This window comes from Mobula birostris, chromosome X, assembly GCF_030028105.1.
Source record: "Mobula birostris isolate sMobBir1 chromosome X, sMobBir1.hap1, whole genome shotgun sequence".
Lineage (NCBI taxonomy): Eukaryota > Metazoa > Chordata > Chondrichthyes > Myliobatiformes > Myliobatidae > Mobula > Mobula birostris.
In genome coordinates, this window is record NC_092402.1 from 36,882,755 (window position 1) to 36,909,650 (window position 26,896).

Here is a 26,896-nt window from a genome sequence, read left to right on the forward strand (position 1 = left end):
CTCACTTGAAGAATTGTGTGCAGTTTTGGGCCCCTTATCTTAGAAAGACTGTGCTGAAACTAGAGAGTGTTCAAAGGAGGTTCACAAAAATGATTCCAAGATTGAATGATTTGTCATATGAAGAGTGTTTGATGGCTCTGGGCCTGTATTCACCAGAATTCAGAAGTATGAGGGGTGACCTAATTGAAACCTATTGAATGGTGAAAGGTCTTGATAGAGTAGATGTGGAGAGGATGTTTCCTATGGTGAGAGAGTGCAAGACCAGAGGACACAGCTTCAGAATAGAAGGGTGTCTTTTTAGAACAGTGATGAGGAGCAATTTCTTTAGCCAAAGAGTGGTGAAACTGTGGAATTCACTGCCACAGCCAACTGTGAAGGCCAAGTTTTTATGCTTATTTAAGGCAAAGACATAGGTTCTTGATTGGTCAGGGCATGAAGGGATAGAGGGAGAAGGCAGGAGACTGAGGCTGAGAGGTGCTGTGTACTAAGAGTCGGTCCTCACAACATTGATGTTGGGTGCCTGGGGTGCCTGGGATTGCTGTACTTAGAAGCTTTTAGACCATCCTTGTGAATTGCTTCATCTCAGCAAAGCTATTGAGAGTGTCCCATCTTAGAATGGAAGGACAAGTTTTCTTCAGTATTTTGAATCTGACAATGTCACTATAACTATTGAAATTTTATTGAATCATCTGCTGTTACCTTTGATCTAAAGACCATAAAACAGGAAGTGATTTGAGTCTAGAGAGAATCAAATGAGAAGATATCCAGGAGAATGTTTGCTTGTTGAGATGAATAAACACCTTTTATATCAACTAGCTTCAAATGTCTCTCTGGTTCACAGTCCCAACAATCGCCACTCTTACATTCCAGACAAAGGGACTGCCTTTAAAGCAGGTAGATTGTAATTCATGTTCCTTTTGACAAAACAATGAATTGAAATTTAATTTTAAACAATGCACCTTACCACCAGTGCTCTTTGCTGGAATGATTTGGTTATTTCTTTCAATACTAGGCTCAGCGACTAGGCAACATTTTTCATATGCCTCTAGAACACGAGCCCAAACAACGCCACCATTTCCATTATTCAATGAGCCAAGTTAAACTGGTGGCTCCTCAACCTCAAACAATAATCCTTCTGAACAATAAACTGCTCACTCCCCTCACTGAGCTATTATAACGGAGCACAATAGCAGAGTGATTAGCACAAAGCTTTACAGTACCAGGGTTCAATTCCTGACACTGTCTGTAAGGAGTTTGTACATTCTCCGTGACCCCGGGTTTCCTCCAAGTGCTCCAATTTCCTCCCACAGTCCAAAGACCTGCCGGTTGATAGGTTAATTCATCATTGTACATTGTCCCGTGATTAGGATAGGGTTAAATCAGTGGGCACTGCTCAAAGGGTCAGAAGGGCCAACTCCAGATTGTATCTCAATAAAATAACAATTCAGTTGCTTTGAACCTGGCCATATGACTGGCATATTTTGAAATAAATAGGTTAATAATGGTCCTAAGAACAAAGACCCAAAGTCAATCACAGCCATTTTCTGAACCTTCGGAACCTTCAAGTAAACAAAAAACAGGAAGGGAAACTATGTTATAGGTTGCAGACTCCAAAAAGGGGAAATAGTATCATTATTTAGTATTAATCAAATAAAAGCAAGGATTTTACTGCTGAGGCTTTACAAGGTGTTGCTTAGACCACATTTGGAATACTGTAAGCAATTTTAGGCTCGTATCTAAGGAAAGATGTGCTAGCTCTGGAGAAGGTCTAGTAGAAGAGGCTCACAAGAATGATTTGGGGAATGAAGGGCTCAATGTACAAGAACCGTTTGATCTCTCTGAGCCTGTACCTGATGCTGTTCAGAAGGACAAGGGGATCTCATTGAAATCTACCAAATGTCGAAAGACATGAATACTGTGAACATGGAGAGGATGCTTCCTTTAGTAGGAGAGCCTAGGACCTGAGGGCGTAGCCTCCGAATAAAGGGACATCTCTTTAAAACTGAGATGAAAAGGAATTTCTTCAGCCAGAGGGCTGTGGATCTCTAGGACTTGTTGCCACAGAGGGCTGTGGAGGCAAAGTCATTGGACACATTCAAGGCAGAGATTGATAGGTTTTTAAAAACACAAAAAATACAGCAGATGCTGTAAATCTTAAGCATCTCACGCACACAAAATGCTACAGGAACTCAGTGAGTCAGGCAGCATCTATGGAGGGTCCATATTCCTCCATGGATGCTGCCTGACTTGCTGAGTTCCTCCAGTATTTTGTGTCTTAGTAGACTCTTGATTGGTAAAGGAGTTACAGGTTATTTGCAGAAGACAGAATAATGGGGTTGGGGGGAAGCCTGATGGAGCAGACTCAATGAGCTGAATGATCTAAGTCTCCTCCATCTTATCAAACAATTCAATAAGTGAGAAAAATTGAAATAATCAGTTATGTCCCAGTTGGTCCTGAATCACTTGCTTTAAACTGTATATTTGCTTGTCTCTGTATATTTTGCAATCAAGAAGTTCTCTTATGCACACACCTGGTTTACTTTGCACTTCACGTGGTAATAGTTGCTCATAGGTATTAAATATTCCTGCATCAGAAATCACAATGGGAGCAAACAGGTTTATTTCATCCTCACCCTTCTTCACAGTCACACCTACCAAGAAAAGATAAAACTTGATTCGCAAAAAATAAATCTCCCTCCTCAGTGAGAAACAAAAGCATTGAATTCGCACCTACCATATGCTGCACCATCTTCATTTACTAATATACGCTGAACAGGTGCCCGCACAAGGACATCTCCTCCACTTTTCTTAATAACTGGGATTATGTGAAAGGCTATCTCGCTAGTCCCTCCTTTTGGGTACCATGCACCTTTCTGGAAATGCTGAGCTACCAGGGCATGCATCACAACGCTGGCATCTCTGGGCGCGACTCCTGTGGAAAGCAAACAGATCTCCTGCAAAAGCAGTAAATATGCAAATACACAATGTGTTTACCAAAAGTCTACAGAATCCAAACTACAGACCATTTCCTAAAATGAAATGTCTGAGCTAAAATCCTGAAGCTTTTTGTCAGTATTATCCATTATTCTAGACCATTGAGCAACAAATGTGTTTGCATCACACAAACCAAATGCAAATAACAGCCAAACATGCATAAATTTAAGAGAACATGTCACACAGCATTACTAGGGTTTACTCCACTCCTAATCTGAACTCCATCCAAGCCATAAATAATAGTGCCTGTGGGTCATTAAATAGCTTGGATAATCTATCAGGCAATGTCAAGAAGTTATACAGGTTACGAATGCCTGACTTATGGACAGCCTGTATCTATGAACGAGTGTTTGGGAGACCAGTGGGATAGATTTGCCAGCTGCTGTGGGGCTGCAGGCATCTTCTGCTTGGCACTTGGTTTATGACAGCATCAGTGCATCTTGCAGGGAGATCTGAATGGTTCAGTTAAACACTTTGGTTTAATTACCACTGCCCTTGGCTGGCTTATGTTTTCATTTGAATATATAGTCGAGCAGCCACATTTCCAGTTTGCAAGTTATTCAGGTTTCAAACATTTCTTAGTAACGGAACCCTCTCGTAACCTGGGAAAGAGTGTGACGAGTTCTAAGGACTTGAAAACTGAGGTAAACAGGTGAAGAAAGCGAATGTGAACTGATAAAAGGAAGACATATTGGAAGCTGGGATTATTCTTGCTAACTCTTCAGTCACAATGAATGAAAATACTCCTTAAGTAGGGATAACACTTCTATCTGCCATCCCATTAAGAGGCATAGTGATCCAACTGGTAGAGCCACTGTTTCAGAGCGTCAGAGATCCCTGTTAAATCCTGACCTCAGGTATCATCTGTGCAGAGCTTGCACATTCTCTCTGGCCACATTCAAAGCATGGATGACCGCTGCACTGTTGTATCAACTTAGGATTGGCAAACTCCAACAGAATTAAACACACTAAGTTTTCTTATTATTTACTCAGTGAAAGGCAACACGGACAGATATGATGAGAGCATATTACCATAATCCCCGCAGAGGTAACAGATGACGGTTCGAAGGTCATTATTCTTTGTTAGATTATTAACCACATCTGAAAGTGAGGTGGAAGCTAGCTTGAAAAATGATGTGAACCAGTGGATGATGCCAGTCCTTATGAGGAACCTGGCCAGTTGAAAAGGGATCATTTTTATTATGACTAATAGTGGAAGTCTTCTTCTGATCATCTAAAGAAAAAAACAAAATGTGTTAGAAAGATCAAATCCCTCTTCAACGCACACAGAGGACGTCCGCGATTGTTTCTATCTGCTCTTTGGTATATTTTTATTTGTTCATGTAATGTGGATTACACTGCAAAAGCCAGCATTTATTGCATATGCTCATCACCCCCAATCTGATGAGACACTCGTGAATTCACCCATTGGTGGCTCTGGAGTCACATGTAAGCCCAAGCAAATAAGGTTAGTAGATTTCCTTACCCAATGTTATTAGCTAGACACCTCAGTGGTTTTCTGCTTATTCAGGTTTATTTGAAATTTAAATCCCAGCCTTATTTAACTAACTGAACTTCAATTCCTCAGTTGCTACTGTGGGATTCAAACTTGCATCTCTGGATCAATGGTTTAGAACTATACCACTTAAGGCATTAACCATTACACAGTAGCACTTATGACCGTCTTGTGTAAGAAAATATTTTCTATTTACAGATATTTAATACTTTAATATACTACTCAACTCCACATGTATGAAGTGAAAGCCTCAAATTACCTTCTATTTTGTAAAGACCAATGTGAAGGGGCAAGGTGAATGTGAGGAAGGAATTAAGGAGGGATCTTGGGAATTTCTGGATGTGACAGCTGCTTGACCATGAAGCAAGCTGGGGATGTACTGACCACATTCAAATAGAATAGAAGAAAAAGCTGTGTATATAACCTTCAGCAACATTCAGAGATTGCCACATGCAAGAATAGTTAATGTTCTGTAAAGCTTGCTGAGAACATTGAGAAAATAAAGAACGGTAATGACTTAATTGAAGGAATGAATCGCCAAGACTGATAGATCATGGCATGGACTAGTCCTGCATGAGGTTCAATACCTCAGGAGACACAAGAGACTGCAATTGCATGAAAATGGAACACTAAGCAGAGTGATGAGAGGGCTCAGCAGGTCAGGCATCATTTGTAGATGGAAATGAACAGTAAATGCTTCAGGTCGCAGTCCTTCATCTGAGTGAAGTGTCTCGACCTGAAACGTCGACAATCCAGTTCCCTCAAAATGCTGCCCGACCCACTGAGTTCATCAGTAGTTTGTTTTTCAAGTAACAATGCTCAGCTTCATAAAGCAGCAGCCAGCATTTGAGAAGTTAGATTGCTTTAGGAAGACTCAAGGTCCTAGAGACACAAGTCACAAGGGCCCAGATCAGAGGATCCTGCGAGTCTGCAAGTTGCCTGGCGAGTCCTGCAGTGAAGTCTGAAGGTGGGGGCCTGATGCCTGCAAGTCTGGGGACAAGGACTGGAGGCTGAGGTAGCCCATCCTGGGATTGGAGGGTGTGTGTCTGTGTGTAGGGATGCAAAAGAACTTGTTTTGCTATTGTTGCTGTTGATTACGTTGTTCAGCAGAACTTTGTGGGCATGCTATGTTGGCGATGGAATGTGTGGCGACACTTGCAGGCTGTCCCCAGCACATCTTGGGATATGTTTGTTATCAATGCAGATGATGCATTTTGCTGCATGCTTCGATGCACATGGGGCAAATAAGTCTGATTCTGATTAGTTGGGAGTGGCTGTCCAGTTCTAGTGAGATAGCACACAACTTCAATGGCATTCAAGTCCTTAACAGTGGGCAGAAGAGCTGACTACAACTACACTGAGATAACTAGAGACCAAGATTAAGGCACTGGAATACAGTACTGTAATATATCTATCTAGAGACAAGGAGCGCTAGGGTGCCTAAGACTTTTGCACAGTACTGTATTTGTCAACATGGAGCGGAAAGGGAGCTTGTAAATCCGGCGGGAGCAAAGGATGTTGGGAATGGCGAGGGGTGTGGGACAGGTGACAGGGAAGGAGTGCCAGGGGTGGGGTTGGGGCATGCAGGTATAGATACACCCAGCCCTGAGACACCAGGCAAGGCCATTTGATTCCAAACAATTGGTTTATTGATCATTACAGAATGTCTCTCTGGTGCTTCCTGCTCCCTCCCCTCTCCCTTCTGCTTTTCCCAGCCATGATTCCCCTCTCCCTGCCCCCTTCCCACACTCAGTCCACAATGGAGACCCATATCAGAATCAGGTTTATCATCACTCACGTCATGAAATTTGTTGTTTTTGTGCCAGTACAGTGCAATACATAAAATTATATACAGGTGTCCCCCGTTTTCAAACGTTCGCTTTACGAAACCTCACTGTTACAAAAGACCTACATTAGTACCCTGTTTTCACTTTCAGAAGGTGTTTTCACTGTTATGAAAAAAAAAGCAGTGCGTGCCCCGAGCAGCCGCTCTCCCCCAGATTCTCGCCGGCATTGCTTAAACATAAGCCTGTGAGCAGCCGTTTGCAAGATGAGTTCCAAGGTATCGGAAAAGCCTGAAAGCGCTCGTAAGGGTGTTACACGTAGCGTAAAACTGGACATAATTAAGCGTTTTGATCGTGGTGAACGAAGGAAGGACAACATGAGTTTGGCTTGTGGAAGCTGACGAACATGATGTTGAAGTTTTGGCATCCAATAACCAAGAACTGACAGATGAAGAGCTGATGCAATTGGAAGAAAAAAGGATAACAATCGAAACCGAATGAGTAATGATAAAGTACAACTTTAATTTTGAAAGGGTACGTCGGTTTAGAATATATTTGCAGGATGGTCTGAGTTCTTACAAAGAACTGTGTGATAGAAAAATGCGCGAGGCTCAGCAGTCAAGCAAGCCTTCCACATCAGCCACAGCAGACGACGAACCTCAAGCTTCAACATCAAGGCGGGCAGTCATAGGAGAAGATGAGCTGCCTGCTCCAATGGAAACAGACGACGAGATGACACCCGTGTCCCACCACCCCAACCCCCAGGCCACGGACAGATACCAATTCGCGGAGAATGCAACGGTAGCCGGAAGGCACACAGCACCTCTTTAAGGAAAAAGCCGAAATAAACATGCTAATTAATTAGGTGCCGCCTGATACGTAAATGTCGGCCCAGATCAGAGGCGATGCAATCGACAATCGGCACTGACCTGGGCCGACAATTATGTGTTGGGCGGCACCTAATTAATTAGCTTGTTTATTTTGGCTTTTTTCTTAAAGATGTGCTGTGTGCCTCCCGGCTACCGCTGCATTCCTGCATGCTTCGTGGCAATGTATCGCTCGGCGGCCTGGAGGGTGGGGGCCACTGCACCATCCCAACCTGCGACGACTCAGTCTAACACAGCATCAGCAGTGTGCTCGGCAAGCTATCTTCCCGATTCCGGCAAGTGATACTACACTGTACATACATATTTCTACTTTATATAGGCTGTGTATTTTTATGTGTTATTTGGTATGATTTGGCAGCTTCATAGCTTAAAGGTTACTGGAGAGTGTTTCTGCCAACAGCACTTGTGTGAGATTTTCTGCCGACGGCTCTTGCGTGAGATTTTCGCTATGGAGAACAGTTCAGTAATGATTGTGGAAAAGTATTTCTACTTTATATAGGCTGTGTATTTATCATATCATTCCTGCTTTTACTTTATGTTACTGTTATTTTAGGTTTTATGTGTTATTTGGCATGATTTGGTAGGTTATTTTTGGGTCTGCGAACGCTCACAAAATTTTCCCATATAAATAAATGGTAATTGCTTCTTCACTTTACGACATTCCGACTTACGAACTGTTTCATAGGAGTGCTCTACCTTCGGATGGCAGGGGAAACCTGTATACAATACTGTGTAAAAGAGATATACAGTGGCATGCAAAAGTTTGGGCACTCCGGTCAAAATTTCTGTTACTGTGAATAGCTAAGTGAGTAAAAGATGACCTGATTTCCAAAAGGCATAAAGTTAAAGATGACACATCTCTTTAATATCTTAAGCAAGATTAATTTTTTTATTTCCATCCTTTACAGTTTCAAAATAACAAAAAAGGAAAAGGGCCCAAAGCAAAAGTTTGGGCACCCTGCATGATCAGTACTTAGTAACACCCACTTTGGCAAGTATCACAGCTTGTAACTACTTTCTGCAGCCAGCTAAGAGTCTTTGAATTCTTGTTTGGGCGATTTTCGCCCATTCTTCCTTGCAAAAGGCTTCTAGTTCTGTGAGATTCTTGGGCCATCTTGGATGCACTGCTCTTTTAAGGTCTATCCACAGATTTTCGATGATGTTTAGGTCGGGGGACTGTGAGGGCCATGGCAAAACCTTCAGCTTGCGCCTCTTGAGGTAGTCCATTGTGGATTTTGAGGTGTGTTTAGGTTCATTATCCTGTTGTAGAAGCCATCCTCTTTGCACCTTCGGCTTTTTTTTTCCAGACGGTGTGATGTTTGCTTCCAGGATTTGAAGGTATTTAATTGAATTCATTCTTCCCTCAACCAGTGAAATGTTCCCCGTGCCACTGGCTGCAATACAAGCCCAAAGCATGATCGGTCCACCCCCGTGCTTAACAGTTGGAGAAGCGTTCTTTCCATGAAATTTTGCACCTTTTTCTCCAAACATACCTTTGCTCATTGCAGCGAAAAAGTTCTATTTTAACTTCATCAGTCCACAGGACTTGTTTCCAAAATGCATCAGGCTTGTTTAGATGTTCCTTTGCAAACCTCTGATGCTGAATTTTGTGGTGAGGATGCAGAAAAGGTTTTCTTCTGATGACTCTTCCATGAAGGTCATATTTGTGCAGGTGTTGCTGCACAGTAGAACAGTGTACCACCACTCCAGAGTCTGCTAAATCTGCCTGAAGGTCTTTTGCAGTCAAACAGGGGTTTTGATTTGCCTTTCTAGCAATCCTATGAGCAGCTCTCTCAGAAAGTTTTCTTGGTCTTCCAGACCTCAACTTGACCTCCACCGTTCCTGTTAATTGCCACTTCTTAATTACATTACAAACTGAGGAAACGGCTACCTGAAAATGCTTTGCTATCTTCTTATAGCCTTCTACTGCTTTGTGGGCATCATTTATTTTAATTTTCAGAGTACTAGGCAGCTGCTTAGAGGAGCCCATGGCTACTGATTGTTGAGACAAGGTTTGAGGAGTCAGGGTATTTATAAAGTTTGAAATTTGCATCACCTGGCCTTTCTTAACGATGACTGTGAACAAGCCATAGCCCTAACAAGCTAATTAAGGTCTGAGACTTTAGTAAAAGTTATCTGAGAGCTCAAATCTCTTGGGGTGCCCAAACTTTTGCATGGTGCTCCTTTCCTCCCTCCCCCCCCACTCTGAAATTGTACAAAACAAAAATAATACACTAATCTTGCTTAAAATGTTGAAAAGAATGTTTCATCTTTAACTTTATGACTTTTGGAGATCAGTTCATCTTCTACTCACTTAACTATTCACAGTAACAGAAGTTTTGACCGGGGTGTCCAAACCTTTGCATGCCACTGTATAAATCTCATGCCTGAGACCCTTGCACAGTACTAAGTGATAAAACTTGTGGGGAGTGAGATCCTGGTATGAAGTGAAGCAACCAACTGAATGCTCCACAGGGCCTGACTGGCTCAGTTCCAATACAGAGCTCATCAATTGGTAGGTAGAGATGATACTGTATAGCAAGCAACAGCCCAGCAATCAGAGAAAGGAGGGCACAATGGATTGGACTTGGACAGGACCATCAATGTGGTGCTGTCTCACTGAAAGATTAGAAGGGAGATGGGTCTTGTACAGATTTGAGATCATACTGAACTTTGGAACAGTTCAAGGAGTTAGAGAGAGCACTTTGGCCCAACATTAGGAAGGTGAGATGCCGAGACTGGGATTCTGAGCAAAAGGAAACTGCAAGTCTGACCAAAACTAATCACACCACGTCTTCACGGGTAATGAACTGCACAAGTTTCAATAAAGATTTCACCAGCTGTCTGTGGTGCATGTCTAATATGAATTAATTTAGTGCTAAAAGATGACGCAAATAAAAACATACAAAATATTTCTTGAGAGACTACAACTAAATTTAAAAATGAGTTTCTGAGACATGTCCAAGCCCCACTGGAGGAGCTGGCAAACTTAATTTAAAATAATTAGATATCTGAAGCTAAAAAAAGTTTAAAAGCTGGTTATCAGTTACAGTCAAAGTGAAATTACCACGGTTTTAAAATCTTTCTGGCTCACTGACATTCTGCTGGGAAAGTGATCTGCTATCCTTAAATATTCTGACCTTTAGGTGACATCAGATACTGTTTGCCCCTTGATTCCTAAGTTCAATTCACTGGCAACATTGTCATCCTATGTACCAACAAACAGAATATAACCCCCATCCTATTGTAATTCTCTTCTCTCTAAAATCTTCAATCTGCATTAACACCCCCAAGCCTCCTGCAGGTCTATCAAAACTCTATTCTTGGCTAGTCCAAAGTCATTCATGACTTATTGGTAAATAGTCTGCTTTCTCTCCTTGAAGCAATTTGACAGGGCCTCTGCTATCCTGCTCCATCAGTCCCCCTTCACTGAGTCTCTTCATACGATTGCCCAGGGTAGATGCAGGTCTCCACATCAACAATAGCTTGTGGACTCCAGTGCTCTACATGTGCTATTGTACTGTGCATGGTGTTTTTTTGGGGAAGGGTTGACGCACCAGCCGGAAAATGTCATAAGAATGTTACCCAGGAGAGGAACTACCAAATACCATCAAATTCACTTGAAAATCCTCGCAGAACGTAACCAACATACTGAATTCTAAACACGGGGTTTGAACAAACCAGACAGGCCTTTCTATATTAAACAGCTTAGTTCCTGAGAAACTTTAAATATTTTTAACTGGAGCAACAAACAATCTGCAAGAAGAACTCAGCGTATTGAGCAGCATTTACAAGAGGAAAGGAACTGTCAAAATTTTGGTCAAAACCCTGCTTCAGGATGATTCCTTTCCTCCCAAAAATGCTGATTTCCTCCGATCTCCGATATCCCCAGTCTCTTGTAGAACATAGAACAGTACAGCACAGTACAGGCCCTTCGGCCCACAATGTTGTGCCGACCCTCAAACCCTGCCTCCCATATAAGCCCCCACCTTAAATTCCTCCATATACCTGTCTAGTAGTCTCTTAAACTTCACTAGTGTATCTGCCTCCACCACTGACTCAGGCAGTGCATTCCACGCACCAACCACTCTCTGAGTAAAAAACCTTCCTCTAATATCCCCCTTGAACTTCCCACCCCTTACCTTAAATCCATGTCCTCTTGTATTGAGCAGTGGTGCCCTGGGGAAGAGGCGCTGGCTATCCACTCTATCTATTCCGCTTATTATCTTGTACACCTCTATCAGGTCTCCTCTCATCCTCCTTCTCTCCAAAGAGTAAAGCCCTAGCTCCCTTCATCTCTGATCATAATGCATACTTTCTAAACCAGGCAGCATCCTGGTAAATCGCCTCTGTACCCTTTCCAATGCTTCCACATCCTTCCTATAGTGAGGTGACCAGAACTGGACACAGTACTCCAAGTGTGGCCTAACCAGAGTTTTATAGAGCTGCATCATTACATCATGACTCTTAAACTCTATCCCTCGACTTATGAAAGCTAACAGCCCATAAGCTTTCTTAACTATCCTATCTACCTGTGAGGCAACTTTCAGGGATCTGTGGACATGTACCCCGAGATCCCTCTGCTCCTCCACACTACTAAGTATCCTGCCATTTACTTTGTACTCTGCCTTGGAGTTTGTCCTTCCAAAGTGTACCGCCTCACACTTCTCCGGGTTGAACTCCATCTGCCACTTCTCAGCCCACTTCTGCATCCTATCGATCTCTGCAACCTTTGACAATCCCCTACACTATCTACAACACCACCAACCTTTGTGTCATCTGCAAACTTGCCAACCCACCCTTCTACCCCCACATCCAGGTCGTTAACAAAAATCACCAAAAGTAGAAGTCCCAGAACAGATCCTTGTAGGACACCACTGGTCACAATCCTCCAATCTGAATGTACTCCCTCCACCACCACCCTCTGCCTTCTGCAGGCAAGCCAATTCTGAATCCACCTGGCCAAACTTCCCTGGATTCCATGCCTTCTAACTTTCTGAATAAGCCTACTGTGTGGAACCTTGTCAAATGCCTTACTAAAATCCATATAGATCACATCCACTGCACTACCCTCATCTAAATGCCTGGTCACCTCCTCAAAGAACCCTATCAGGCTTGTTAGACACGATCTGCCCTCCACAAAGCCATGCTGACTGTCCCTGATCAGACCATGATTCTCTAAGTGTCTATAGATCCTATCTCTAAGAATCTTTTCCAACAGCTTTCCCACCACAGACGCAAGGCTCACTGGTCAATAATTACCCGGACTATCCTTACTACCTTTTTTAAACAAGGGGACAACATTCGCCTCCCTCCAATCCTCCGGTACCATTCCCGTGGACAATGAGGACATAAAGATCCTAGCCAGAGGCTCAGCAATCTCTCCTCTCGCCTCGTGGAGCATCCTGGGGAATATTCCGTCAGGTCCTGGGGACTTATCTGTCCTAATGTATTTTAACAACTCCAACACCTCCTGTCCCTTAATATCAACATGCTCCAGAACATCAACCTCACTCATATTGTCCTCACCATCATCAAGTTCCCTCTCATTGGTGAATACCAAAGAGAAGTATTCATTGAGGACCTCGCTCACTTCCACAGCCTCCAGGCACATCTTCCCACCTTTATCTCTAATCAGTCCTACCTTCACTCCTGTCATCCTTTTTTTCTTCACATAATTGAAGAATGCCTTGGGGTTTTCCTTTACCCTACTCGCCAAGGCCTTCTCATGCCCCCTTCTTGCTCTTCTCAGCCCCTTCTTAAGCTCCTTTCTTGCTTCCCTATATTCCTCAATAGACCCATCTGCCTTGCTTCCTAAACCTCATGTATGCTGCCTTCTTCCACCTGACTAGATTTTCCACCTCACTTGTCACCCATGGTTCCTTCACCCTACCATTCTTTATCTTCCTCACCGGGACAAAATTATCCCTTACATACCGCAAGAGATCTCTAAACATCGACCACATGTCCATAGTACATTTCCCTGCAAAAACATCATCCCAATTCACACCCGCAAGTTCTAGCCTTATAGCCTCATAATTTGCCTTTCCCCAATTAAAAATGTTCCTGTCCTCTTTGATTCTATCCTTTTCCATGATAATTATAAAGGCCAGGGAGCGGTGGTCACTATCCCCCAGATGCTCACCCACTGAGAGATCTGTGACCTGACCCGGTTCATTACCTAGTACTAGATCTAGTATGGCATTCCCCCTGGTCAGCCTGTCCACATACTGTGACAGGAATCCATCCTGGACACACTTAACAAACTCTGCCCCATCTAAACCCTTGGAACTAATCAGGTGTCAATCAATATTAGGGAAGTTAAAGTCACCCATGATAACAACCCTGTTATTTTTGCACCTTTCCAAAATCTGCCTCCCAATCTGCTCCTCTGTATCTCTGCTGCTACCAGGGGGCCTACAGAATACCCCCAGTAGAGTAACTGCTCCCTTCCTGTTCCTGACTTCCACCCATATTGACTCAAAAGAGGTCTGTGTCTGTGACTCCAGATAGCTTAACTGATTACGATGACAACATTTCAAGTTAGGATTGTGCAAGGTTTGTTGGTAATTTTGAGTTTTAACCCCTTATGCAGGTGGTAATTTTCTGTTTGTAATCTCAGGTAACAGTTGTCTGCTGACAATTTAAACAGAGGAAATAACGCTTTCAAATAAATGGCTCATGGGAAATGTCACATAACCACAGATAGGTCTCCCCCCACCCCCCCAACTATTGCCACTGTGGTAAATCTTCATGATTTTATGCCCCAGTACAAATCTAATACATTTAAAAACTATTAACATTATAATTTCTTAGTTAAAGTACCTCATTCAGCAACTTATCACTTTCCTGAACAATTCAAATTGTGGTGTTATAATATTCTAACTAGGTACTTTAAGATAAATTCAGTTTCTGGTGGAAAACATCACCTTTATAAGATTTAGGTATTTGACAATAGCTTCTTTTTCCTCAGGAAACTGTGTATTCAAACAATGTTGATAATTTCCCTCGATATTGTATAATTGATATCTGCGTAAATTCTCATGCTCCCCCAGGATTACATAGTCAAAGACATCATCCATTTTCACCCATTCCAGTTGCCCATCTGTGATCTGGTCTGTTAACGTCCGCAGTAAGGAATGCTTATGGAGTTCTCCGACGTAGTGGATTCCTGAAACAAGCAAGTTGAGAGCAGTCCCAGTACTTATGGTTATGCAGAGAGATCACAACCCACTTCAATCCACACAACCAGGTCATTACCCAATCCAAGCCTGCTGGACCAGACTACTTGTCAGATTTTGGGAGGGTTGGGTTGGCAAAAACAAAAGGAAAAAAGAAACAGTAAGTACTCCTACTTGGTTTGAATTCAAATTTACCATAGGTAGATCAGGTTGTTACACCCAAGTAGGTTTCTAATTCTTTCACCCTTGCCAACTATCTGAAAATAGAAACCACCTCCAAGATCAGATTAATTGTATAACATTTCCATATCATTTCTCTTGAAAACTAAGCAGACAGCACATGGCTATTGTGCAATTAAGACCAATATAACAATTATTTTCTTTTCATAAGATGATAAAGAGAACCTAGATCCTGTTGTATTTTGCTCATCTGCAATCTTTCTCTACTTTAAAAAGTTTAAAGCAAGTTTATTACCAAAGTCACCATATTCAATCCTGAGATTCATTTTCTTGCAGGCAGTCATAGTAAAACAAAGAAATTTAACAGAATCAAAACTACACGCAAAGACTGGTAAATGACCAATATGCAAAAGAAAAAAACTTCGTAAATACAAATAAAAAACAAATAAATAAGTAAAACCGACAGCACGAGTTTTAGAGTCCTTGAAAGCAAGTCCATGGCTTGTGGAATCAGTTCAGTGTAGAGATGAGTGAAGTTAGCCACTTTGGTTCAAAAGCCTACTTAAATGATAGTCTGCATTTAAATTCTTTTCCTTTACACTTACCCACATTAAACTATGTTTGTCATGTTTTCACCCACTCATTTAACCTATCCTTTCTCAGTTGCAGAGCTCAAATACCCTTATCACTATATGCCCTCCCACCTATTTTTGTCAGCAGTAAACCTGGATAGCTTCCACTCTGCTCCTTCTCCAGATCATTAATACAAATCAATAGTAATTATGGGCCATGAACTGATCCTTGGAAAATTCCACAAGTTACACCCTTTCAGCCTGGAAGCTATCTTCAATGCAATAAATAATCTTTAGTCCAACCCAACATACTTTCTTACCTATGTACCTATGAGCTCTTATCTCATACACCAGTCTTTTTTTTGAACTTTATTGAACAAACACATATCTACAAACAAGCATTGGCTATCAGTCCATAGTTCACTGCACAATGTAAACACCTATATTAACAATACCAGGGGTAGAAGAGAGTAGGAGCAAGAGAAATATGAAACAAAGAGCACATACATACAATTACATACAAACACAAACATACACATGATCTACATACTTTACATCACCCCCTCAATGTAGATTTACATCTATTTTAAATAAAATCAGTCCTCAGTAAATCAACTCAAGTCCTACATTTTACCAGGCCCCTGTATGGGCCTTTCACTGTGCCAGGTACACTACAACAGAGTTCCATCTTTCCAAGTAAGAGTCCATTTTCAGTTGTAAACTTGCAGTGATATTTTCCATACAGTTCACTTCTTTCAGTCTCAGTATCCATTGTTCCAAAGTGGATGGGTGAGATTTAAGCCAGTTGACAGTTATCATTTTGTGAGCAATCAGAATCAAGACTCGTAACATATATAGGCAACACACATCAAAGTTGCTGGTGAACACAGCAGGCCAGGCAGCATCTCTAGGAAGAGGTATAGTCGACATTTCAGGCCGAGACCCTTCGTCAGAACTAACTGAAAGAAGAGCTAGTAAGAGATTTAGAAGTGGGAGGGGGAGGGGGGGGAGATCCTAAATGATAGGAGAAGACAGGAGGGGGAGGGATGGAGCCAAGAGCTGGACAGGTGATTGGCAAAGGGGATATGAGAGGATCATGGGACAGGAGGCCCAGGGAGAAAGACAAGGGGGGAGGGGAACCCAGAGAATGAGCAAGGGGTATAGTCAGAGGGACAGAGGGAGAAAAAGGAGAGTGAGAGAAAGAATGTGTGTATAAAATTAAATAACTGATGGGGTATGAGGGGGAGGTGGGGCATTAGCGGAAGTTAGAGAAGTCGATGTTCATGCATCAGGTTGGAGGCTACCCAGACGGAATATAAGGTGTTGTTCCTCCAACCTGAGTGTGGCTTCATCTTTACAGTAGAGGAGGCCATGGATAGACATGTCAGAATGGGAATGGGATGTGGAATTACTTATCCTTGTAAGCAGAACAAGTGCTACACGTGCCCTTACACTTCCTCCCTTACCACCATTCAGTGCCCCAGAAAGTCCTTCCAGGTGAGGTGTCACTTCACCTGTGAGTCGGCTGGGGTGATATACTGCATCCGGTGCTCCTGATGTGGCCTTTTATATATTGGCGAGACCCGACGCAGACTGGGAGACCGCTTTGCTGAACACCTACGCTCTGTCCACCAGAGAAAGCAGGATCTCCCAGTGGCCACACATTTTAATTCCACATCCCATTCCCATTCTGACATGTCTATCCATGGCCTCCTCTACTGTAAAGATGAAGCCACACTCAGGTTGGAGGAACAACACCTTATATTCTGTCTGGGTAGCCTCCAACCTGATGGCATGAACATCGACTTCTCTAACTTCCGCTAATGCCCCACCTCCCCCTCGTACCCCATCCGTTATTTATTTTTATACACACATTCTTTCTCTCACTCTCCTTTTTCTCCCTCTGTCCCTCTGACTATACCCCTTGCTCATTCTCTGGGTTCCCCCTCGCCTTGTCTTTCTCCCTGGGCCTCCTGTCCCATGATCCTCTCATATCCCCTTTGCCAATCACCTGTCCAGCTCTTGGCTCCATCCCTCCCCCTCCTGTCTTCTCCTATCATTTTGGATCTCCCCCTCCCACTTTCAAATCTTTCACTAACTTTTCCTTCAGTTAGTCCTGACGAAGGGTCTCGGCCTGAAACGTCGACTGTACCTCTTCCTAGAGATGCTGCCTGGCCTGCTGCGTTCACCAGCAACTTCGATGTGTGTTGCTTGAATTTCCAGCATCTGTAGAATTCCTGTTGTTTTCGTAAAATATATAGTTTATTCTTCTCTAATGCAGATTGCGGGAGGTTGCCTAAAATTAAATGACTAGGTTCAAAAGGTATACTTATATCTAAAATCCTTCTTATTTCCTCAGTGACCTTGTACCAAACTTCCCTTAATTTGGGACAGTCCCAGGATATATGTACAAAATCTCCTACTAGGCCACAGCCTCTCCAGCAAAGTCTGCTGTGTTTTTTTTAAAAACTGTGTATAATGATATTACTAATAGGGTTTTAAAGTACCTCATACTTATTTTCCAAGCAAATCCCCTCCAAATGGGACTATTCAAGCATTTATGCCATGACTCCTAAGACCTCTCTCACTCTTCCTCTTCTATTATGGTATTTACCTCCAATTCCCACTTATGTTTAACATCTAACGTGTTATCCATTGTATCCAGGCGTATTTTTTTCATATAGACAAGATACAATTTTCTGGAGTTGCGTCCTACCCATGATGATCTCTATCCAAAATTTTTCCAAGTTATTTGACTGTATTTTAAGATTGTTCCATTCTTTGTGTGATGTAAGGTAATGTCTAATTTGGAGGAATCTATAAAAGTCATTTGATACAAGGTCGAATTCAGTTTGGAGTTGGGAGAAAGATTTGAGCGCCTCACCATCAAACATTCGGTCCACAAAAACCAGGCCTCTTTGCGTCCACCTGTTAAAACCAGAATCCAGTCTTGCTGGAATAAAATCGGAAATGAATGCAATTCTGGTTGCCCTTGACATAGTCCTTGGAAGATCTATTTTTTTTCCTAATTCTATCCCACACTTTCAATGTATAGTCAACCCATTCATTCTGAGTTTTAACATTCTTCCACACGTTTGGATTTAAAAAGGGAAGAGCTGCTAAAGATAACTCACCAATTGCATTTTGCTCTATGTGGACCCATCTTGAGTCCATGTCTTCTCTGATCCATAACACAATTGCTCTTAATTGGGCAGCCCAATAATAGGTCTTTAAATGAGGTAAAGCTAAACCTCCCTGTTTTTTATTCGAGTATAACACTTTTAGTCTCACCCTTCTTCTGCCATATAAACCTACTGATAAGTCCATCCAATATTTTAAAAGTAGATATAGGAACTATTATGGGTAGAGCACTGAAAAAGAAACCTGGGCAAAATATTCATCCTCATCACTTCTACTCTACCTATCAGTGATAAAGGAAGCAACTCCCAATGTTCAAGATCTCTCCTCACTTGATTAATAAGTTTAACATAATTGGCTGCAAAGAGCTGAGAGGAACTATGAGGTAAACTAACCCCCAAATATCTAAAGACCTGTTTTGGCCAACGAAAAGTCACTTCATCATCAAGCTGGCTTGGCAGGTCCCTGTAATCATCATAGCTTCAGATTTTGCTTTGTTAGCTTTGTATCCAGAGACCTCTCCATAGCTTCTCAAACATTGCATAAGCGAGGGAACTGATGAAAGAGGATTCTTTATAAAGAGAAGAATGCCATCTGCAAATAAAGCTATCTTATGGATTATACCTCCTTTATCTGTTATACCCTCAATTTGTTCATTTTGTCTTATTAACTCAGCCAGTGGTTCAATGCTTAAGGCAAATAATATCAGGGATAGGGGAGTCCCCTGTCTGGTTTCCCTTTTGAGCCTGAAGAAATTGGAACAGTATCCATTTACTCTAACCCTGGAAATTGAATCTTCATTCAATGTCTTCATCCAACTTCAAAATGTTGCATTAAAACCCATTTTTTCTAAGGCATAGTCTAAGTATATCCAATCCACCCTATCAAATGTCTTCTCGGCATCTCAGCTAAGAAGGATTGAAGGGTGGATGGATCTCTGTGCTAAAGACTGGATATTCAAAGCTCTTCTAACATTATTTGCTCCCTGGCAGCCTGGATAAATCCAGTTTGATCTGGATTAATCAATTTTCCTATATATTTCTGTAGTCTCTTTGCTAAAATAGAAGAAAGAATCTTCACATCAGTACCAAGCAAGCTGGTTGGTCTATATGAACTACATGCTATAGGGTCCTTTCCATCCTTGTGGATTACTGATATGATTGCCTCTGACCAGCTCTCTGGGAGGTCATGTTCATTCAGAGCATAATTAAAAACTTTACATCAAACTGGAGTAAGCTCTGCTGTAAATATCTTGTAGAACTCACCTGGAAATCCATCCGTAACCAGAGATTTATTATTTTTTATGTTTTAACAACATCTTTTATTTCTAGTTCTGAGATTGGTTGTGTCAGTGAAACAATTTCACTTTCTGAAAGTTTGTTTATACAGATGTCTCTGAAAATTTCGTCCAGCTTGCCTTCATTTTGTGGTGGATCCGAAGAATCATACAGATCTTTATAGAAGGCCCTAAATGCCCCTGCTACATCGTTTGGGTTCGATACCTCAGAGAGAGTTAAAGGATGTCTAATTTTTGGTACAACTCTGTTACATTGGGCCTTTCTCAACTGAAATGCTAATAGACGGCTGGCCCAGTTCCCCATCTCCTAATACTTTTGATTGATTTGTGTATCTAAGTGCTCCTTCCGCTTTATATGTCAGCAACTCATTCAAGGCATTCCTACACTTTGAGGTTTTTCCAATCATCCTTGTTCAGTGTTAATTTGTGCCTTTGTTCTAATCTTTTTATTTCACTTTGTAAATGATTATATTTTTCCGTTTCAGGATTTTTTCATTTGAACAGCCAAATCAATACATTTTCCCCTAATCACAGCTTTTGCACCTTCCCACAGTATCGAGGGGGAAACCTCCCCATTATCATTTGTCACAAAGTATTCATCAATGCATTGTTTTAGTTGATTATAGGAAGAGGGGTCCATCAACGTAGAAACATTGAGTCTCCAATATTTGAAGCGCCGCTCAGAGCCTACTTTCAGTGCAAGTCTAATAGCAGCATGATCTGACAATGTAATGGGTTCAATAACACATTCCTTCACCTGATGTGGATTCTTCTTTGGGATGCAAATAAGGCTAATTCTTGAATACGAGCCATGGGCTCTTGATATATGACCAAAATCCCTGGCAACTGGATTCAATGCCCTCCAGCCATCAACTAGCCCAAGCTCATTCAACATAATTTTTACTGCTTTCGACTTTTTGCTCAGGGGTTCCCCATTCCTAGGTAATTTATCCAAACTCTTATTAAGAATACAATTAAAGTCTCCTCCAACTATAACAGTACCTCTAGCTTCCCTGGCAAGTAATAAAGCTACTTCTTTGAAAAAGGTGGGATTATCTTCATTCGGTGCATAGATGCTCATGATAGTAAACTCTTCACCTCCCATCGAGCCCAAAGCTAACACATATCTCCCCTGCTCGTCTTTAACCTCTTTTTCCACCACAAAATAAACTGATCTGTTAATTAATATTGCAACTCCTCTCTTTCTACTATTAGGGCAATATGAATAATAGACTTGATCTACCCACTCTCTTTTTAATTTTTGTGTTCCATGTCTCCTAAATGCATTTCTTGTAATAGAGCTATAGAGCAATTAAGTTTTTTCAACTGAACCAATATTTTTTTCCTTTTAATGGGGTGATTGATTCCATTATTATAACTAATTATGTTCAAAGTGGCCAGGATACAATATCTCTCTTACTACATCACCTCCCCCCTCCCACCTTCAACCAAACCCAGCATTTTTATAGTATAATAACTGAAAAACTTGTGATGCCCTGCCAATGCCCAGAGAACCATTTACAAAAGAATACAACTCACAAAACCAAACAAGACTTCCAGAAACCCAGTTGATCTTTTAAAATTCCTGATAAAACTAATCATTATGACCATTTTTTCTCTTATCAAGACCACCCCCTGATGATAATTAGGCAGAGAGTAATGACACCTGCTTCTCTCTAAGGAACACGCACTGTTACGTGCCAGCAGCAAAGACTACAGACTCAATTTTTAATGTTAAACAGCTATATTTTCAGTATCTACCCAAATACAGACAATTAAACAAATTACTCCCTTAAACAAAAATTAACAGTGCTATGCATTTTAGCTCACAAACTACAGAGGTCCAGGAACAGTTCTTCCCAAGTCTTACTCAAACAGAGTCCCAGGATAGCAATCCAGAAGGTTCCAGAAATCCACGGGAACAGGTACAGGTGTTTGAGAGGGAGAGCTCATAAATCCACCTTAAGATGACACAAGGTGACAGTCACAGAAGATTCCAGAAGTCGAGCAGTCGTCACTGAAATACTAGAGTCCATGCAGGAGTAACAAAGTGATGCCCAAGTTCCAAAATCCCCATAGGGATATCACAAGGTGACAGTCCTGGAATATTCCTTAACACGAGTGGTCGCCACGTAAACACACTTGAATACATGTACAAATTAACAAAAAGTGGTTGCCACAGGATACTTCAGAAATCCAAGTATGGATCCTACAAAGTGACAGTCATATATCCAATATGCACCGTATGCCGCTAATTATCACAATCTTCCAGACATAGTGAAATATTAGGCTCGCCCACTACTGTAGCGAACTCAACTAACTACACCCAGCTCGCTCTCTGCTGGTACCTCACAGTCCACTGTCCATCAACTGCTCAGTGTTCCAGCAACCTCTCTGCATTTTATTAATGACGTCATCCACCTGCCTCGTCCAGGCGCCTAAAATGACACTTACGTTTAATCAAAGCAACGGTAACATGTAACAGCACACAGTGCTGTCGTAGCTACAAACCAGAGAAAACATATCCCCCTGGTTGAGTTGTTGCCCTCCCTTGGTGATTCCTTTTCCTTTTCTGTCTGCTTGACAAAATTTAACTCCCCCACCCCCACGAAACTACATTGTATATCAAAATATGTCAGTTATGCTGGTAAATAGCTGTACATGTTGGCAAAGACAGTTAAATATTACTCACACCCAGAAATTATCAGTCCAAAGAAGGCACCGTTCATAATACCTCCTTTGAAAGAAAAATGTAATCGTCCTCTCCTTATGTCAGGAAAGCTCTCATGTCTGCCTCCAACAGCGCAGCGCTCCCTCCTCCTCTCCACCTCCGCAGCACTTGCCATACCTCACTGATGAGTCGCTGCTCCAGCTTCTCCCTCCCACTCACTGGCACGGAGATGCCCAGGTTGTTCAGTGTAGGTAAAGCTTCAATCAAGGAAGGAAAGGTCTTCACTCCAGCATCCACGCTTACTCTCAGCTGCGCTGGGAAGCGACAACTTGCTCGCACACCTTTCTCCTTTCGCTATCTGATTACGGTGCGGAGTTTTGCTCTTCTTTTCTGGACCTCAGGAGAGTAGTCCTGATCAAAATAGATGACTCTGCCTTGAAGCGCAACTTGTTTTTGAGCCCATGCTTGACGCAGTACTGCCTCTTTTGCTGTATAATCCAAAAAGTGCACAATGACGGAGCGCGGTGGTGCAGAAGGCGCCGGCTCTGTGATCAGGGATCGGTGGCCTCTCTCAATGTGTATATTTAAGTCCTCTAGCAGCCAAAGTGTCGTTTTAATTAGCTGTTTGATAAACCCCACCATCTCTCCTTTCTCACTACCCTCAGGTATCCTTAAGATAGATTCTTAGGTTATTTCTTCCTAAGCGGTTCTGGAGATCATCGCAAGCCACGGTAAGAGCGGCTTCTTACTTCAACAGGTATTGAAGTACTCTCTCATGCTGGAAACGTGTGTCCTCATTAGCACTAATTCTGGACTCAGTAAATTTCTGCTCAAGTAGGTCCTGTCGTTCCTTCAGATGTCACCGAGGTCTCCGGTCTAGACAGGGGTGCCTTGGTGTCTGAAAATGACTCTTAATTTTCTTTTCTCAGCTCTTTCAACTCACGTAGTATCACGGCCATATCTTTCTCCTCGTCGTCTTTGCTAGCTTCGGCCTGTTCTGGTGCTAGCTGTAGCATTGCCTTTGCTTTCTCTTTGTATTTCTTGTTTTCCAGTGTGTTTTGAAATCCGAGACACCGTACTCGTGTTCCTCTACTCTTTACTTAGCAAAAATATCTTTCATAGATGGTCAAAAGTAACTTAACAGCTATTATTCCTCGAGTTTCGTGGGAGGGAATGGGAGGCAGGTCAATGCTGAATCATGGGGTCACTGAAAGTCCTGTACACCAGTCTCTTAAGTGGCACTTTTGTCAAAAGCTTTCAGAAACCCAAATGCACATTTACAGGTTCCTTTCATCAACTCAATTTGTTATATCCTCAAAGCTGCCTGAGAAGTAGAAATGGTTGAGGCAGGTACATTAATGATTTAAAAAGGTACTTGGTCAGGTACATAGATAGGAAAGGTTTAGAAGGATATGGGCCAAACTCAGGCAAATGGGACTAGCTTAGATGGAAATCTTGGTCGGCATGGACCAGTTGGGCTGAAGGGCTTAATATTGCACTGTATGACTCTGACCCGAGCAATAAAATAAAATCAATAAAAGTAACTCAATAAAAGACAAGCATTTTGATACTATGAAAGAGTCTGCAATAAAAGCAGAATTTCTGCAAAAAAGCAGAATGATAACTTCCCTTCAAACCAGTCATTTTTTGAATTAAGTGGAAATTCACAAAGCAGCAGTCGAGAGAGAGGGAGCCCATTGGTACAACATTCGAAGGAGTTCCAGGATGTAAAGGTCACACAACACACCAGCTTTTTAAAAGTAAAAAATCAACCATGAGCTCTTACCGGTATCAAATTCCAAGCCTTCTTCAATAAACGATTGACAGCATCCCCCAGCTTGGTCATGCTGTTCTAGCACCAAAACCCGTTTACCAGACTTCGCCAATATTGCTGCAGCTGTAAGCCCACCAATTCCGCTGCCAACCACAATGGCATCCAACTGTCCTGGCACCTTCTTTGCAGAAAACCCTGAACAAAATCACAATGGCCTGTTAGAAGTCCTTAAGACAAATTTAACGAGTTTTTGCAACCGCAGATACAAATAACTATGAATCTACAAAGCGAATATTTTTCGTACCCATACAATAAATAATAAACGCGATAATAAATAATAAACACGTTTTCAGAACAGAATGGGGGGGGGAATTAAGGTCCAGAGTACGATGAAAAATTAACTCTTTTTCATGAACCGTTAAAAATCTGCTGAAAATAGAGTTTGAGCATAATTTATAACACCATTTTGAAGGACTTTCTTTCTTGCTTCTTGGTCTGTCACCAGAAGCAAGGGTGGTCTCCTTGTATCAACAGCAAACGGGTTAGGACTCGAGAACGAACGGCGAAAAGTCCTAATGAGAAGGTACAAAACCAGCAGCAATATTAACCACGCCGTCAGCCACATTTCTCTATGAGTGTGTTATTGACTGTCGTAGCACGGTCAAAGTTTACTTCCTTCGAGATTTAAAGGACATCCGCAAAATTAAAGGGAAGTGTCAGGTTTCAATTATTTCTATCGCCAAACAGTACAAAGGTCGTAAATTCAGGATAGGGAAACGAAAATTTTAATGTACAACTAACAAGATAATGTTATCTTAGACGTGTTTGCATTTAATAATTTTATATCTCATTACTAGTATTTTGTCTCGATTTAGTTTAATAGCTGCTTTTCAGAATCTAATTGCTGCAATATTTTGAATGTTTTTGTACACATAACCTGTTCTTATGTGATCAAATTTCCCAAAATTAGTGAGTAGTTGCTGTTCTCCACTTCCCAGGGCATCACATGAATTGAATGGGTGAAAGGAATAATTGCAGTCTATTGTAGAATTTAAGAATTTCTAGTATGTTTTTCACTGAAATTGAATTAGATCACACCCAAAAACAGTGTCATGTTTCAACTTCTCAATTCTTTGTTCCTCTCCACAGATGCTATCCTATTTGTCGAATTATTTCTACCACTTTCTACATGCCTGGATGATAATTAAACTGTCTCATTTTGGGAATCTACTTCAGTCTGCAGTTGTAATATCATCAGCAAGAACAGTACAAGTTTACCGGGCTTTATAAACATTAAGAAGAGAAATTCAGCAATAGAAATGCAGAAATGAGTGCAACCAATGGTTACTACTTGTGCAAAAAAAAAGACGATCTGTTGTAGGAATTCAATGGGTCAAGTATCATCTGCAGGAGGGAGGGGGAGGAGAAAATATCAATATTTTGGATCAGGGTCAGGCCCTTATGTAGGACATCAACAGAACATCAACAGTTCCTTTTCCTCACGGATGCTGCTCAACCTGCTGAGTTTCTCCAGCAGATTTTTTTAATGCTCCGGATTCCAGCATCAGCAGTCTGAGTTTTCCTTAATAAATTATGAAGGTGGGATTGAAAGGATCAATAAAAGTATCCAACCAGAGAAAAATATGCAAATTTTATATTTCTATATAGATCTACAGTTTAGAAACATAGAAAACCTACAGCACAATACAGGCCCTTCGGCCCACAATGCTGTGCCGAACATGTACTTACTTAGAAATTACCTAGGGTTATCCATAGCCCTCTATTTTTCTAAGCTCCATGTAGCCATCCAGGAATCTCTTAAAAGACCCTATTGTATCTGCCTCCACCACTGTTGCCGGCAGTCCATTCCACGCACTCACCACTCTTTGCGTAAAAAACTTACCCCTGACATCTCCTCTGTACCTACTTCCAAGCACCTTAAAACTGCCCTCTTGTGTTAGTCATTTCAGCGCTGGGAAAAAGCCTCTGATTATCCACAGGATCAATGCCTCTCATCACCTTATACACCTCTTTCAGGTCACCTCCTATCATCTGCTGTTCCAAGGAGAAAAGGCCAAGTTTACTCAATCTTTTCTCATAAGGCATGCTCCCCAATCCAGGCAACATCCTTGTAAATCTCCTCTGCACCCTTTCTATAGTTTCCACATCCTTCTTGTACTGACATGACCAGACCTCAGCACAGTACTCCAAGTGGGCTCTGACCAGGGTCCTATATAGCTGTAACATTACCTCTTGGCTCTTAAACTCAATCCCACAGTTGATGAAGGCCAATGCACCATATGCCTTCTTAACCACAGAGTCAACCTGTGCAGCAGCTTTGAATGTCTGATGGACTCGGACCCCAAGATCCCTCGGATCCTCCACATTGTTATCATTAATACTATATTCTGCCATCATATTTGACCTACAAAATGAACCACCTCTCACTTATCTGGGTTGAACTCCATGTGCCACTTCTCAACCCAGTTTTGCACCCTTTCGATGTCTGGCTGTAACCCCTGACAGCCCGCCACACTATCCACAACACCCCCAACCTTTGTGTCATCAGCAAACTTACTAACCCATCCCTCCACTTCCTCATCCAGGTCATTTATAAAAATCATGAAGCAAAGGGGTCCCAGAACAGATCCCTGAGGCACACCACTGGTGACCGACCTCCATGCAGAATATGACCAGTCTACAACCACTCTTTGCCTTCTGTGAGCAAGCCAATTCTTGATCCACAAAGCAAAGTCCCCTTGGATCCCATGCCTCCTTGCTTTCTCAGTGAGCATTGCACGGGGTACCTTATCAAATGCCTTGCTGAAATCCATAAACACTACATCTACTGATCTACCTTCATCAATGTGTTTAGTCACATCCTCAAAAAATTCAATCAGGC

The 26,896-nt window shown here is 41.9% G+C and overlaps 1 protein-coding gene across 1 annotated transcript in view; it reads right to left on the minus strand.

Moving 5' to 3' along the window:
* LOC140191349 (all-trans-retinol 13,14-reductase-like) overlaps positions 1 to 24,643 on the minus strand; it is a 46,082-nt gene extending 21,439 nt beyond the window's left edge. Inside the window, exons 1-6 of the mRNA XM_072248663.1 lie at positions 24,457 to 24,643; positions 24,007 to 24,189; positions 14,111 to 14,352; positions 4,027 to 4,228; positions 2,735 to 2,932; positions 2,532 to 2,651 (exon numbers count right to left, since the gene is read on the minus strand). Coding sequence (XP_072104764.1) covers positions 2,532 to 2,651; positions 2,735 to 2,932; positions 4,027 to 4,228; positions 14,111 to 14,352; positions 24,007 to 24,189; positions 24,457 to 24,619 — 1,108 coding nt within the window. The 5' untranslated portion in view covers positions 24,620 to 24,643. The remainder of the gene's footprint in view (positions 1 to 2,531; positions 2,652 to 2,734; positions 2,933 to 4,026; positions 4,229 to 14,110; positions 14,353 to 24,006; positions 24,190 to 24,456) is intronic.
* Positions 24,644 to 26,896: the final 2,253 nt, after the last annotated feature.